This window comes from Larus michahellis, chromosome 1 (genome assembly GCF_964199755.1).
Source record: "Larus michahellis chromosome 1, bLarMic1.1, whole genome shotgun sequence".
Taxonomy (NCBI): domain Eukaryota; kingdom Metazoa; phylum Chordata; class Aves; order Charadriiformes; family Laridae; genus Larus; species Larus michahellis.
In genome coordinates, this window is record NC_133896.1 from 146,335,603 (window position 1) to 146,352,557 (window position 16,955).

General features: G+C 37.6%; 1 protein-coding gene across 2 annotated transcripts in view; it reads left to right on the forward strand.

The window, feature by feature from the left end:
- The window catches only part of PRKX (protein kinase cAMP-dependent X-linked catalytic subunit), a 57,699-nt gene that overhangs the window by 28,113 nt on the left and 12,631 nt on the right, over positions 1-16,955 (forward strand). For both annotated transcript variants that reach the window (XM_074607047.1, XM_074607057.1), the window contains exons 2-4: positions 2,080-2,248; positions 6,130-6,393; positions 14,376-14,495. In XM_074607047.1, coding sequence (XP_074463148.1) covers positions 2,080-2,248; positions 6,130-6,393; positions 14,376-14,495 — 553 coding nt within the window. The remainder of the gene's footprint in view (positions 1-2,079; positions 2,249-6,129; positions 6,394-14,375; positions 14,496-16,955) is intronic.

Here is a 16,955-nt window from a genome sequence, read left to right on the forward strand (position 1 = left end):
GAACTGTAACTCAGGACAGATGGGAATGTAAAACTGCTTTGATAGAATCTTTGGTGCTCGGACAACTGTAATCCTTGGTGGGTTTGTGTAGTGAGAAGTTTTGTCTCGTAAACTGGTTTTGAAAGGTGTATTGGTGATGGAGCTGCGAGTTCCATAAAAATGGATTACTGAAGTTGTTAGCTTCTGGTTTATAATATGAGTATTTTGTCTTGTTTTTTAGTAAATGCCATGCTCTTAAACACTATTACAACTGACTGGAAAGAATAACTGTTACATAAAATGTAAATGTTTTAAGTGAGAATACACATACAGAAAACAAACATATTTTTTTATTTTTATAAATTCTCAAGCTTCTTGAAACTACTAGAGGCAAAAACTCCCTTGTTTTTAATCCCCTCCACAAGTAATGCAGTTTGGGATGTTCGTTTCTTTGGTCTCTCTACCCCCTGCACCTCTTTCAAAAATCTATTTCCTCTCACATATATACTCATCTCCCTGCACCCACTATACATCTTAGAAAATTGTCTTGTAGTATAGATTGATCATAACTGGTCAGCACAATCTGAAATCAATTGACATACCAGTTAATAATACTGAAATAGGTCTACAGGCTGCCTTCCTAGAGTATGTGCGAAGAAGGGGAAAATTATGAGTTTAAATGTAAGATTTTGACTTTTTTGGAAGGCTTTTCTCAATAAGAGAGTGACCTTTTACAAATCAGGCAATTGGTTTGAATGCCAAGCATCCTTTTAGGGGCACATATTTCTGTCAGAGAATAGGATTAAAAATATCTGGTGTACTGTTCGAATGGAACCTACATGGCATTGTTTAATGAGTGGAAAAAACAATGCACAACCACCCAATGAGCTGAAATGTGCGTTCATCTTCAAATGTATAACACTACGCTGCAGTACAAATAGCAGCATGGTTAAATGTGCTCGTTTTAACTTTCATTTCAAACTGAAAAAAACATATAATTGTCTTGAGTGCAATGCACTTAAAAGGAACTATAATGACTACTGTATTGAATAGAGAAATGCGTACTACATTATTTAAAAGAAAATATGTTTTTGTTTTCCTTTTATATTTTTAAGTGAGTTGAAAAAGGGATACATTAACTCTAAAAAAGGGTGCCTGAAATCTACTGTCTCCGTCTAATATAATGATCTAGCGCTGTAAGCAGATTTTTTTTTATTATTTGTTTTCAGAAGGGTCATCAACTTTTAAGTGTTTGTTCCCCTCGCTCCCTTATCCTACTGAACCACTTCACCTCTCTGTGCACATTTAAGGCAATAATGTCCTCACCTGAATAACTGCAGACAGCGGTTCGCAGCCACTGAATGTTGGTAGATGAATATTTTAAATGTTGTTGTTGTTGTCATAATTGTATATTCTGTACTCTTCGTCTTATGAGTTCTTACATTCTAAACGCTGATTGATTTATTTTTTTTAGCTACCTTGTTTTAATAAATAACGTATGGAAAGTTAAGTAGGTGTTTGTGTTGAGGAATTATTAAATCCATTACAGTTGAACACTACATTCTTGGTCAGTGATGATTTATTTTTTTTCTTTTATGCCACACACTGTGAATATAATAAGCTGAATGCTACTTTTGAGCTTATCCCACCCCTCCATGCCCAATCTAAATTAAAACTAATCTCTGAAATTTAAGGGAGTGTTTCCCAGCCTTTCTTCAGCACTTGGAAACAGTTTTGCTTGTTTTATTTATATTGGTTATATTTGAATCTTATACATTACATACTTATTTTCTTTGTACATCTCCCTTATCCTTTCTCAGGACCACGTCTCTTCTTTGCAAGAAATACTTCCAGTATCTATCCAAAGAGCGGCAGTATCACAATACCATTATTTTTATTAAATCATTATCAATAAAAATTGTGAAATCCCAATAAAAAAAACTGTGTGAAAACAGGTAAAAAATGTAATACTGATATACTGATGAGGAAAAAAGCCCAAGCAAACCAGGAATTGAGTTCCTGTAGGCTTTAATTTAGTAAATTACCTTTGCTTTTTTTTCTTTTCTACAATAAGTTGATATTTCTTCTTCGACTTTTCAGGCACAGGTACCTTTGGGCGTGTTCATCTGGTGAAAGAAAAAATGGCCAAACGTTACTTTGCACTGAAAGTAATGAGCATTCCTGATGTCATTCGACTGAAGCAAGAGCAACATGTGCACAATGAAAAGTCAGTCTTGAAAGAGGTCAACCACCCATTTTTGATCAGATTGTAAGTTGATGTATTTTTTAAATTCATTTAACTCATATATAGAGTGCAGTTAAAGTGTTCCAGAGTCTCATTGCAAGTTGTTATGTACTTAACCAACACCAAGCTTTTAATTTCTATTACATAATCCAGACTGAAATGGACTTCAGACTAAAATATTACTTATAGAAGAATCAAGAATTTAAAATCAAGAGGCATAATTTAAACATTTAAGCAATAATTTATTATAAGCTTCACTTTTACACTTTTATAGCTTTACTCTATCTCTTATTTTCATACTGCAGAAGAGGAGTTTTCTTAAGTTAGGGGAAAATACTAATGAAATGGTAGGATTGGCTCATTAAAATTACTTCTGTAATGAGTCTTGATGTTAGAATGGTGAGAAAAGCAGTATTTTTATATATATGTATTTCCTGTAGATATCTAGATAAAGATAGAATTAGGCATAAGTATTTTCTTTTTGACAACTTTTGTGAACTTCACTTTTGCGAACTCTAATTTTAGAGTTTAAATGACTGCAGCATTGGGCTTTGCTATTCCCATATTTGAGGCCAAGTAATGGAATCTGTTGAGAAACATGATTTAAACACAGTTCCTGAGGAATACTTTTTTTTAGTGGGATTATGATTATTCTAATGATCCCTTTAAGAAGAGAAGACATCGTACTGTTCTGTGCACAGCAGCACAGCACCTTTTCTGTCTTAGTCCGTATTTACTAATGGGATAACTAAATCTGTAGGTAATTGCACAGTTAATTTCCATTTATGTTTTCTCATGCATGGATACAGGGCCATTGACCAAGATTTGTTTTGCATTTACCTGCCCTAGTCAGTTTTACATAAAATTAGACAAAATTAGCCTTAGTTAATCTCTAGCTGCAGGGAGTACAGCCTCCTCCCAGGGCTGAGAAAGTATCAGAGAGAAAAGAAGAGGCAAAACCGTGGTAGTCATCTGAAAGATGGAAAGAGCCCTGCGGTAGAAGGCTTTTTCCCTGGTGTGCTGTTGCTTTTTCCAGCATCATGATGCTATTAGTTTCCAGCCAGTGTTCAGAAATCCTGCGTGTGGCATAGTATCAGTAAGATGAGTTCTAGGATATGTGCAGTTTGAGATGCATGCAGGAAGCAAGATGGAGAGGCTGAGTACATCTGGTTAGACTGGTTAAAATATGGACGGAACAGGGGGAACAGGGTTTTATATGTATATCTAGGTACATATGTTCTTTAAAAAAAAAAAAACCAACACCGTACCAAAACCAACCAACCAAAAAAAAAACCTAAACCAACCTAGTACGTCTGTGCATCTGGAACAGGGCAGCAAGTGAGGGAATACAGAAACTTGGGTGAGAAGTCAGAGACAGGGATGTGAGGGTTTGTGTCCATACAGAAGCGATCAAAAATCCAAACTGATAAGTTTTCTTGGATTTCCTTCATGCCTTATTTCCAAAACGTCATATTTTCAAAATTACAAAAGACAGGACACAATTCAAATGGAAGTTCACTTCTGTACATGGCAAACACTCTTCTTGTCATCTAGTGCTCTGCCTTTTCCATTGACGTGTTCAAGGAGGTGCTGCATCATGTCCGTGTGCTGCCTTTGTCCCTTGGCAAAGGAGACTCCAAGTAACGTAGCTGAAATGAGTTAGTTAAATTTTAAGTCATGTTAATGTTTGTGTGCTTTAGGTTAAACAAGCATTCATGGACGATTATCACTAACTATATGAGAAATAAAACTGTCTGCTGCTTTTTGTGTGGCTAACAGCTTTTTTTTCAGCTGCCTCTTCCCCTCCCCAGTACATGGGGCTTTTCCATTAATTCTTTGTGAATAATTGATCAGCAAAAAGGGGGAAAAAAATTCTATGGTTCTGCTTTAATGCCTTTGAACTGTGTTATCTACATGATCTGCTTTTTATATTTTCAGTTAGTGTCACCTCCTTGAACAGGGATAGTATCTTCCTCTGGTTGCAAAACAAGAAATATGTGTCACTGCAGCATAACATTGTATTTTTTTTAGCACTTCATGATGGAGAATTTTAAAGTAATGGTGCGTATTTATGGTGTTCTTCCTTCCTATATCTTCCTGTATATAAAGACTTTTTTCTTTTTTTTTCCTTTTCCTCTTACTTTTGAGAAATGCCTTTCCTGCACGTAGGGAGGTCCTGAATCTTTTTTTTCAAGAGAACAAAATTAATAAAAATCAACCATGTCTTACAGTCCCATAAACTAAAAAAAGGTTATTTGTCTGTACGTGTTCACAGTGGCATCCAAAGTTCATGTCATGAAGCTGAATTATAAAATTACATGACATCATGCTTATTATTCTAATCACAGCTAATGTGATATTTTCCCTTTGTGTATTAAAACACCATCTCTATTGGAAATATTGAAGTTCTTTATTTCGCTATTTTTCATGCATTCCAAATAATGTATCTACTTTTCTGTTTATAGACAATCCTTTAAGATTCTGTTCTCGAAGAAATTAATTCCAGCAAAAATACTGTGTTTTAATGGTCTAAGTCTTCCATTTTTTCCTCTGTATTGTTAGTCAGGTTTTGCCCTTTCTCTCCCCTGTGGATGTTTTTTTTAAATATGTGGTTTCCTTTGTTTTACCTATTCCTGTTCCTCCTCCTTTGTTTATTGTAGGTGCAACTTTGCCTAACTCCTTTAAAATACATCTCAAGAGTGTTTTTTACATAGCTGATAAAGATATTCTGAACATAATAGCCAATTAATGATGTTGGTGATTCTGATAGGGAGATAGTGCCATAAAAGCAAAAGGAAAGTCTGGGCTTTGCTTTCTTCAGGACTTTGAAGGAATGGAGGAACAGTTGCTGATGTCTCATACTCTGTCTTATTTTCTTGGTTGGCCTCAGTGCTGGTATCAAGAAAATCTTACTGAGCAAAAGTCACTCCTGGGTTAGGAGCTCAGTTTGCTCTGCTTATCTTTCTTGAGAGTCTGTGCCTTGATTAGGAATCAGCTAATGAAGGAAAAGAGAAAGAGGGAAGGAAGAAAAAAAAAATGTTTGATCTTTCCATGCCTGTGATACTGCAGAAGCAGTTACTAGCTAGAAACTAAAGTAACTTCTGTTTTTGTATCAATAAAGTAGGTAGGGATAGTGTTCTTTATTTATTATCATAGTAATGGGGATAACTGTTTGTTTTAAAAAGGTAGAATGTTCTTCAAGATGTTACCAGATACTTATTTTCTTCTTAACAGTTGAGTTACATTTGAGTGTGTGATATATGAGTTATTTGATGTGGGTAGAAAGAAAAACAGCTTAGTTTTGGGGAATGTGTTAGAGAAGATTCCTGTATGCTGTAATGAAGCATTAGAAAGCCACATGGAATTATTTTCTTTTTTCCTTAGCTGCTCTTTACTGCACGCTAGTAATGAATGTACCACTAGTAATAGTTCCTAAATTAAAAGCAACAGTCTGAGGAATGGAAGGTACTTATCATTAGGTTAATTCAGAGGTACGGAAATGGATCTTGCTTTGCTGTCATTTTTTGCTTTTCTATTGCTTTTGTTAAAATGTAAGGTGTGTAAGAATGGTCTTATCGGACTGACAGTGTACTAAATCAGTTACTATGTGCTTAGCAGAGACCTGTTTTGTACAATGTAACGGAGTCTATCAGTTAGATTTTCTTGCATGGCTTGTGTAGTGCATGTCCTGAAGTATCCGTTTTACTTTTCAGGTTGAGACAGATACTTGAATATCTGTTACATAATCCTGCTAGATTCTTGGGGTTTTAATATTTGCGGAATAGGAACCATAAATTAATTATGTATATAGTTGGGGCAATAGAAATCATTTTACAAAACCTTACTTCTAAAGCAAATCAGAGAGATTTTTAATTTTTTTTTTCAATAAAATATTTTTGTTACAGGTTTTGGACCAACCATGATGAACGTTTTTTATATATGTTAATGGAATATGTGCCAGGAGGAGAACTTTTTAGTTACCTGCGCAACATGGGGCGTTTCAACAACAGCACAGGACTGTTTTACTCTACAGAAATTATTTGTGCAATAGAATACCTGCACTCCAAAGAAATAGTTTACAGAGACTTAAAACCTGAAAATATATTACTGGACAAAGAAGGACATATCAAGCTTACTGATTTTGGATTTGCTAAAAAACTGGTGGATAGGTAAGTAGGTTTTTGATACGGTAATTACGTTTTGCGTGTTAAACACTTGGAAGAAAAATAAGTTTGATTTTGGAGCTCAGCATTTCACCTAATACTCTGTGTGGTTCACACATACCAAGTCCCTTAATATGAAGGAAATGATCATTGTAAAATGACTGCATGGAAACCAATATTACATCTTAGGTGCAACTAGGAGCAATATCACAAACAAGCTACCATAAAAAAGTATTTTTATATGAGTAGAGTTGTATATTAAAGTTTTCAGCAGTCATCTTGTGAAAAGTGAAGTAATATGAGCAAATATTGAGATATGTACATCAGCATGTCAAATGGGACATTAATTCTCCATACACATTGAATTGTTAAGTGTTTTGTAACTGCTGTTTCCTTCTGCTTTCCTTTTAGAGAGATTTTTGAAGTACGGGTATAACATTTTAAAACTGGCTATTGTGTTTTCACTGGCCTGTTGCTAAAATGAAAGTGCAAAATCTAGATAGAAACAATAAGGTCAGCTTCAGCAGAAGCGATTTATTTAACTATAACTTCTACAATACCGTCAGCCTTACGTCTGTTTTACTAGCATATGTAAACTTTTCCTGGGTTTTTTCCCCAGTGATTGCTCTGTTCTCTCCATTTGAACTACTCTTCCAAGATTATAATATATATTCTTAAAAGGAAGCAAGAGCTGTCATTGGGATTCAAAAAAGGGAGGAAAAAACCTAGCTTGTCATGTTAGCAAAGCGGTGTGACAACGTTTGGTATTATGCCCTTGGGCCATCTCTTGAGAGAGACATTATCTGATTGTTCTAGTTGAGGCAGTCTAGTAAGCACTAGGTGCTAGGTAAGGTGTTAGGTAGGTTCTCATCCTCTTCATTCATCTGTTTACCTGGTTGATGCTGCTTTTGCAACTTCAGTGTGTGTAGGGAAATTCTACAAGATCAATTTGAAATGAAGATGGATCTGAAGGAACTACTCTAGTGGATCCCTTATGAAGTAAAACTCAGATGAGACGTGTTATGGAGGTCATAAAGGTTGCTTCCCTATGGGTTACATGCTCACAGTCCTGGGTTGGCTTAGCATAGAAGAATGACAGGCAACTAATAAGTACACTGATTCTATTCCATTCAAGATCTGAAAGGCTGTTTTAAAACCATAGTGTTTCAATATCAATGTTTGACTGAATTCAGGTTTCCGCTAGGCAAGCAGATAGGTCTACAAATGTTGGCATTTTTTTTTTTAATATTTTGTTTTTAAATCAAAATAACTTTTTGCAGGAAGAGGTAAGGCTACTTCCGTGTAAGAAAGTAGGACTGTCTCTTTTTGAGACATTTTCCTACAGATTCTAACGACTTCCTTTTTACATGTAGATACTGCCACTTAGTGGTTATTCTTAATTTGGATTTCTGTGGTTTAAGGCACAACAGAAGTAACCCTTCATTCAATAAGGTGATAGTTCACATCAGAGTATATTTTTTCAACCTGGAGGATGAATCTATAAAAGTGAATTTGTTCAAATACATTTTAGGACATCAAAACAAGTTATCACTACTAGTTTAATTGTGTTTTTGCATCCTGTATTGTTGGAGGGAGCAGTGAAGTTGATAGGTTTGTGTTAACTTGAATCATAGAACACTATAGTAGTTTTATATTTGTAGGTGATTTACCTATAAATGTACAACATGTAATAAAAATACAGAACATAAAGTTGAAAGGAGGAAGGACTTCATCAGTTAGAGCACAGGTAGTTACCTATGAGAGTTTGGTTTAGTTTTTTTCTGGTGGTTTGGTTGGATTTTTTTGGAATTACATAGTGTTCTCCCACTAGCTGTAGTCACTTTCACAGCATTGTTTTTGTCACTGTAAAAATACACAGTTGTCAAGAATGTATCCACTAATGCACTCCAGTAGGGTATTCTGTTTTGTAGATTATGATAAAAGTACAGGATATATTTTGTCATTTTTATGCATGGCAAATATCTGTGCACATGAACCATATGTGTATGTATGTGAATATGAGTGTATATATATAGGTATAGCGTATATGAATTGTGAAAATAAAACATAAAGTATGTATGTTTTTCAAACAGCTATGAGGAATCCTGCCACTTAGGACCAACAAATGTATTCCTAGAGAAGACATGATATATAAAATAAAACATGGTCTGCAGGACACCTTCAATACAATTACAAATTCTCAATACATAATACTTCCCACGAATCATAGAATCATAGGGTTGGAAGGGACCTCTGGAGATCATCTAGTTCAACCCCCCTGTCAGAGCAGGGTCACGTAGAGCGGGTTGGACAGGAACGCGTCCAGGCGGGTTTTGAATGTCTCCAGAGACGGAGACTCCACCACCTCTCTGGGCAGCCTGTTCCAGTGCTCTGCCAACCTCATAGTAAAGAAGTTCCTCCTCATGTTTAGGTGGAACTTCCTATGCTCAAGTTTGTGCCCATTACCTCTTGTCCTGTTGCTGGGCACCACTGAAAAGAGCCTGGCCCCATCCTCCTGACACCCACCCTCTAAGTATTTATAAGTGTTGATAAGATCCCCCCTCAGCCATCTTTTTCCCAGACTGAAGAGACCCAAGTCCCTCGGCCTTTCCTCATAAGAGAGGTGTTCCAGTTCCCTGATCATCTTGGTAGCTCTCTGCTGCACCCTCTCCAGCAGTTCCCTGTCCCTCTTGAACTGGGGAGCCCAGAACTAGATCCAGGTGCGGCCTCACCAAGGCAGAGTAGAGGGGGAGGATGACCTCCCTCGACCTACTGGCCACCCCCATGCTCTTGATGCACCCCAGGATGCCATTGGCCTTTTTGGCCACAAGGGCACATTGCTGGCTCATGGTCATCCCATCGTCCACCAGGACTCCCAGGTCTCTTTCCACTGAGCTGCTCTCCAGCAGGTCAGCCCCCAACCTGTCCTGGTGCATGGGGTTATTCCTCCCCAGGTGCAGCACCTTACACTTGCCCGTATTGAATTTCATAAGGTTCCTCTCTGCCCAACTCTCCAGCCTGCCCAGGTCTCTCTGTATGGCGGCACAGCCTTCTGGTGTGTCAGCCACCCCTCCCAGCTTTGTGTCATCAGCAAACTTGCTGAGGGTGCACTCTATCCCCTCATCGAGGTCATTGATGACTATATTGAAGAGGACTGGGCCCAGTACTGACCCCTGGGAACACCACTCGTCACTGACCTTCAGCTAGACTCTGTGCCCCTAATCACAACCCTCTGAGCTCTGTCTTTCAACCAGTTCTCTATCCACCTTACTGTCCATACATCTAGCCCACTCTTCCTAAGCTTCCCTATGAGGATGCTGTGGGAGACTGTGTCGAACGCCTTGCTTAAGTCAAGGTAGACCACATCTACCGCCCTCCCCTCATCTATCCATCCAGTCATGCCGTCATAGAAGGCTATCAGATTAGTCAGACATGATTTCCCCTTGGTGAATTCATGTTGAGTACTTCTGATAGCTTTCTTTTCCTCCACATGCCTTGAGATGACACCCAGAATGAGCTGTTCCATCATCTTTCCAGGGATGGAGGTGAGGCTGACTGGCCTGTAGTTCCCCAGCTCCTCCTTCTTGCCTTTTTTGAAGACTGGAGTGACATTGGCTTTCCTCCAGTCCTCAGGCACCTCTCCTGTTCTCCAGGACTTTTCAAAGATGATGGACAGCAACTCAGCAGTGACTTCCGCCAGCTCCCTCAGCACTCTCGGGTGCATCCCATCAGGGCCCATGGACTTGTGAATATCTAATTGACCTAATTGATCCCTCACTCGATCCTTCTCAAGCCAGGGAAGTCTTCTGCTTTCCCTGTTACTTTCTCTGAAATCTGGAACTCCTGAGGGCTTGGCCAAGCAGTAAAAACTGAAGCAAAGAAGGCATTCAGTAACTCCGCCTTCTCCGCATCGTCCGTCACCATGGCTCCTGTTTCATTCAACAGCGGGCCCGCAACTTCCCTGGTCTTCCTTTTGCCTGCAATATACTTGTAGAAGCCCTTCCTGTTGAGCTTGACATACCTAGCCAGGTTTAATTCCAAGGAGGCCTTGGCTTTCCTCGTTTCATCCCTGCACGCTCTGGCGGCATTCTTGTAATCTTCCCAAGGGGTCAGTCCCTTCTTCCACTTACTGTAAACTTCCTTCTTCCACTTGAGCTTTTTCAGAAGCTCCCTGCTCAACCACACATGAATGTTTCTGTAATTGCTTACTTGAGATTTTTCTGTACGCATTTTCCCTTTTTGCCATTACTGTGTGTGAAAGGTGAAGTGTTCACCACGTCCATCTACAATGAAGCTGCTTTTTAGAGAGAGTGGCTGGCTTGTAGCTCATATTCCCGCTGTGGGAAGTAGCCTCCTCATTTACCTTCTTATTAGAATGTTTTCTGAAGGGCTAGACTCTTTTTCCTAGAGAAAGAAGTAAGAGAGGAGGTTTTCTTGTCTCCTTCTGGTCCTTGTTGATATGTCCTTCTGTTTATCCTTGTTCCTCCCTTTTAGGTCATAGTGTACTGTTAAAATTCTAAATTTTTCTCCAAAACGTTGTGTCTTTGCCTCACCTGCTGTTTATTTCTTCTCTTTCCCACCTTGGTGTTGCTTAACTGAAGATTTAATAACCTTTTCACTTTCTTCTAAGTACATTCGCATAAAATAGATGTCCCACTACTTTAAAGAAAGGGCAAAGTCAAGAAAAAAGATGGGGTTGTTACCTGAAGGATGTAGAAAGGATTTGCTTTGAACTTTACAGTCATTACATTTTTAGACCTTTCTTTTTCTAGAAAGCTTTTACCACTTTTTGGACATAGTATATCTGTTAAACATGTTTTTGATCTTTCTCACTGTTTTTTTTTTTTGAGAGGGCTGGGGGATGGTGTGAATCCCTGGTTCTTTCACAGAGGCACAAAACTAAAGCTCATAGAATTTTATATATTTTTTTTTAATGCACAGATTTCCCTCAGGATGTTATGAAAGTTTTAGTTAGAATTAGGACTTTCCTGATTTTCTTTTCTTTTTTTTTTTTTTGGAAATGTTATTCACTGTTAATTTTAATTTGTTCAGTTTACATTGCTAAAAAAAAAATAGTTTTAAACTAAAAAAGTCTTCCTAGAAACTTGAGAAGTCATTAACCTTAAAGATATTGGGGATACTTCTGTGCTGTTGATTAAGCAGGATGTGCCTCGTGACTGTTCTGCAGAGTGGATTAAAGAGGAAAAAAAAAAACAAAACAAGACACAGCAAGTCTTGTTTGTAAAGTGTGTTGTTTGTCACATTCTGCAATAATGTTTTGCAGAACAAACTTTTGTGGTCTGGAAACTAAGCAATCTCCATTGAATATAATTATGCAGAAACTTCCAGAAGAGAATACCAAAAAGAACATTGTTATTAATCTCCGGCTCGTATGCGAGAAGCCTCTCAGGGCCTACAGAGGTGGATGCTGAATGATGTAGAACGCTAAAATACGTTAACTGTCAAGACTCAACTTCTCCAAATAATACCGTTAACACATCCTGCAAATATTATTTTATAGCTTATCTCTGTGACCAGAGTAGATTCTTTGTTTTATTTTCATGTTTTAAAATTACATGTTCAGCTTTATCAGCTATTGCTTACCTGTATTTCAGCTTTTATCTTGAAAACCCAGAGCAGTGGGAGTTTTGTAGCAGTTTGAAGGAAACTGTCTGTTCTTATTTTTCTGCTTTATAATTTATCTTCAAAAGTATGATCTGGATTTTCAGATGAATATGCAACAGTCGTGAAATAGTAATGATAAAAATACTTCAGACAATTTCATCTCTTTATAGAATTTACTTGATGTGTTTCCAAAATATTTAATAGTTTGTTTCATGACCAAGAGGAACTACAAGTCGTGGTTTTATGGCACAAATACACAGCTTGACAAAGAATATGAGCTTCCTGCAAGTTTTTGTGTAGTTAGTAAACATACATTTCTTGATTGAAATGTAGAGATGACCTGCTGGTGGTAATAAATTTAATTTCCTAGTGCACCCAGGGGACTTTGTTGTGTTATGTTGGCCTTCCCTTTATTTGTGGTTTTCCTTTTGCTTGAATAAAAAAGATCTGGTTATTAATTGAACATCTGTTTAGTTACATTGTTACCAGAAAATGATGGGGGTCCTGGAAGTCATGGCCAAATGTTAGATTGTTTATTTTTTTCCTATGTAAATTACCTTGCTAAGTAATGACAACCACCAAAGAGTGCATTTTTGCTGAATTTGTGCCTTCATAGCGTTGGCAATTTTGGGGGAGGAAAGGATGAATTTTGTTGGACATTGCCCTGCAAATGGTCTAGCTTGTCTCTTAAATTGAACGTGCCTGCCCTGTCCTCTTTATTTCTACAGCCCTTCTTCCCAAATGCAGTAGAACTGGCAGCTGCTTCGTTTCCAGAGCTGGCTAAGTCAGTATGAATAAAAATCCATACAATGGATTGTAATACAGCTTTGTAAACTTCGGGGAGGGGGGACTATTTTGTTTTAAGAGACAGCAAAGCTTTTATTTACCTAGTCCTAATCCAGGCAACTGCTAGATGGCAGTAGTGTGTAAAGCAGTGCTATAGGTAGGAATTTTCTTGAGTATGCTTAATTTGGAAAATTAGAGTTTGTATTTGCTAGCAATAAAATTACGCCACCATTTTATGATAAAAATTAAAGATGTATTCTTTACACTAGTGAATGCAGTTTCAAGAACCATGGAGCACATGGGTGCAGAGTGTGTCTAACACATCTTGACAGTTTAGCTGGCGTAATTTAGGTTTTGACATATTAAAATCAAGATTGAAGAAATTCAACTCTGTGCATCAAAAATTTTCATTTAAAGTCTTGACTGATTGTACAGCCCCTCTTCCTTGTTCTTTTTTTTTTTTTATGAATCAAGGCTAAGGCATAAAAAAAACCCCAATCAAACAGAAGGAAAACAAGAAAATAACACCCAAAGGCTCCATTTAAAATAATTCTCCAATCTCAAAGTGCTCAAAAGTGAGCACGTTTTCAGTTTCATCTTCTAACTTGCTATCAGGGAAGTGTAATTTATTCAGAATGAGAGCACTTTTTTTCTTGTTCCGCACATATTTCAACGTAAGTCAAAGGTAGTGAAGCCAGGCAAATTCTATGTGGGTATTTTTGAAAAGAAGAATTTACATTTACGAAAGACATTGTGTCAGAATCATCTTTGTTTCAAATTGTGATTTGGTCTTTGTAAACTTTATCCGCTTAGCTTCAATTTATCTCATGAATTTATAGAACTGGAAATATATATTAAAATTTGGTAGCAATATGACACTTTTATATCCTGAGCTAATATTAGGAAAATTATGACTAAAAATGACATTAAAATATATCAGAAATAGTATTACATAAATATTTCACACTTGCATAACTACACTTTGCAAATATTTTAAATAATTAAAAATACAAAATGTTTTCCTTTTAATGGATATTGTCAAAGTGATGACAGGTTACATTTCAATACTATTTGAAAAATATTACTTAGATTGCAAAAGGAGCCTTACTTATGTCTGCAGCAATTTACTGATTTAAACTACTACTTTTTTATCTGCCCGTCTTCCCTTTGTTTTTTCTAAATGAAAATTTTTCCTTTTGCTGGAAAAGACCAATAAGCTTGCCTTTTGCTGGGCCTGTCAGGAGTAGTGCGTGAACATCCAGAACTCACAGGGTCTGCAGCTTACAGGCTGAGAACCACTCTTAATAATTTTAAAACCACATATAGCCTAATGGATGGAGTACCATACCAGCAGTTGGAAAACTCAGTGCACGGATATTTCCTGCAGCTGAGAAGTTTCTTAATGTCCATGTAACTTTGGAGAGCATCATCAAAGCAGTCTTTTTAGATTTTGTAGATGTCTTTATTTTTTTTTCTCCCTATGTGTGTGTTTGGATTTTTTGTATAACTGTTATTTTGGTTTCACTTCAGTCTGGTTTTGTTGTTTTGTGGATGTTTTTTTCTTCCTTTCCTCCCAGGACGTGGACGCTCTGTGGCACTCCTGAGTACCTTGCACCAGAAGTTATACAAAGCAAAGGCCATGGAAGAGCTGTGGATTGGTGGGCCCTAGGAATTCTCATATTTGAGATGTTGTCAGGGTAAGTGATAATGATTACTATATCACAGCAATATGATGTAATACAGTAATACAGGATTCTTTACCAGTTTTGTTTATGATATTTGGAATGGCAAATTTGGGCTAAATTTATTATTGGTACACCAGTTTCATTTCTGCCTCTGAAGAAAGGAATTGGGAGCTGTATAAAAGAACATGTATCACTGTTGTTACTGGGTTTTTTATTGTGTTGGATTTGTTGGTTTTGTTTCTTGGCGTTTTTTTATGTAAGACTTTCAACAGCTGCTCTTTTCCTTATCTGTTTTGGAAACAGTTTTTGTTGAAGTTTAGATTTTTATATGTAAAATCCTTTATATTTAAAGTGCGAAGAAGAGGACAACCAGTTTTCTTTGAAACTTCTGTAATTAATTTGTAGCATAGTGAAATATTTGCAGTGGGAGCTTTAGTCTGTAGAAATGCACGGTGACAAGTACTGAAGACTTTTATTAGTACAGCTTGGATTACTACTGAGCACTGGTTTTCTTTAAACCAAAGAAAAAAGAACAGGGAAAAGCTTAAAAGGTCTATTTAGAAATCAGTTAGCTGAAACGCTACTTTTGATGTTTTGGAATTTGCTTGATAAGCAGTGTTTAAAAAAGATACAAATTGAAACTGAAGCAAGGCTTACTGGCATTCATATAATTGAGTATTTCTGACTTTTAAGTATTAGGTAAAAGTAATTGTCTTAATTTGTGCTGATTTCAAAAAAGAAATACTATTTTATGTAAAATAACTGCTTTCAGGAGAATGTGAAAATCTGCTTGTGTACTGAGCAAGGCATCCCTGTGTTTTTCCTTTTTTTTTTTTTTTCTTTGTTGTAACTTTTGAAGGTACTTGAGGAAAAAAAAAAAAGTGGGAATTTCGAAAGAAATCGGTTTTGCCATGGTTGGTGCAGTAGAACAAACGCTGGTGAAAGCAAGGCTTTCATAGCTTTGGAAGAAATGGCGTATATTTCATCAGTTTCGGTGTCATAGTTGTTAGAACTTTTCGGTACCAGGCCCAGTGCTCTCTGTGCCTCTCGCTCCCTGAGTGCGTATCGGTTGCCTCTATGGCCTTTCATTCTGGCCATAGAGAGCCCCCTAGAGTCAAGTTGGAACAAAAACATCCTCGCATGGATTTATTCCTCCTTTTTCTGTATACAGTACTCTCAGCTCAGGGTGACTTTGACCCTTCTGGTGTTTGGACAAGCTCGTCAGATTGTCTGAGCAGATAGTTCCCGTGATGGATGATCACTTCAGAGCTCCAGTCCATCCCATGTGTTTGCTGTGAAGAAGTTCACCCAGTAGCACCAAAATTTTATCCCAGGACAGAATTGCTGCCCACCGCTTACTTTCACAATTTCCTGAAGGCTCGCATATGCATTTACTTTGAATCTCAAGGCAATTTCTGGACAGAAAAAGCATAAAAATGTACTAGTAGTTCCCTACTGACCGGGGCAGGCTTGTCTGACTGGTCTAATAAAAAGTCATTTTTTATGTAGGTTGATCTGTGCAGAGGCCAGGCTTCACCTTTCTGCCAGTGCACCCTGTAAGGCTGAGCAGCCCAAGTTGGTCACGGGAGTCCTCCTCAGAAGGATGAAAGGAGCAAGAGATTCCCAGCAGCCTGTTGCCACTAATCTTAGTCCTAGACAGCAGGAAGACTGTAGATAAAAGTGTTTGGTGCTGTAACATGAGCGCAGGTGCTGCAGTCTCCCAGCTGTAGTCTGAGTGATTTACTGTCCTGCCACGCGTTTTGGTAGGACCACTCTCTTTGGTCTGTGTGGTCTCAGTGTTAAGTGGATACTGGGCGGTTTTCCTTTCCGCGCTTTAGAGATGTTGATAGGATTCTCTCTGCTAAAGCAATAATAGAAACATGGTTTCCAATGTTAGCATAATGACTACAGGTGACAGTCAAGCCAGATCTCATCTCTCTGTAGTCAATGAGACCTCAAGACTGCAGGACACTGAAGTATGACTGGTATACTTCATAAAAAAAGGGAGCAGCTGCAATCATTTCTGCATAGGATCTTCTATGTCCTGACACTCTGGCTCAAGTGATGAGACCTGGATTCCCCCAAGCTTAATATAAACACTGTGGCTATAGAGAATCTTAGCCAATAGAGATAAATTACACATTTCTAAAAGGCAACTGAGATCTTACATAGGCTGATTGACAGAGCAGCTGTCTCCTGCAAGTGATTTTGTAAGGTTTTTTTGTTACTGTATTTGTGTAGATAGGCTCTTCATAATGCTTGGATGCTTCTTTTTATTTCATAGTGTCTGGGTGTGTCTGTTTTTTATATCCCTATCCAAAGCCGGGATAAAGACTCCACCCAAGTTTATTTGGTTGACTGCCTTTTTTTTTTTTTTTTTTTTTTTTTTTTTTTTTTGTTGGGAGGTTTTGTGGTGTCGTGGGTTTTGGGGTTTTTTGTTTGTTTTTTTGGGAGAGGGGTAGATATTACTTG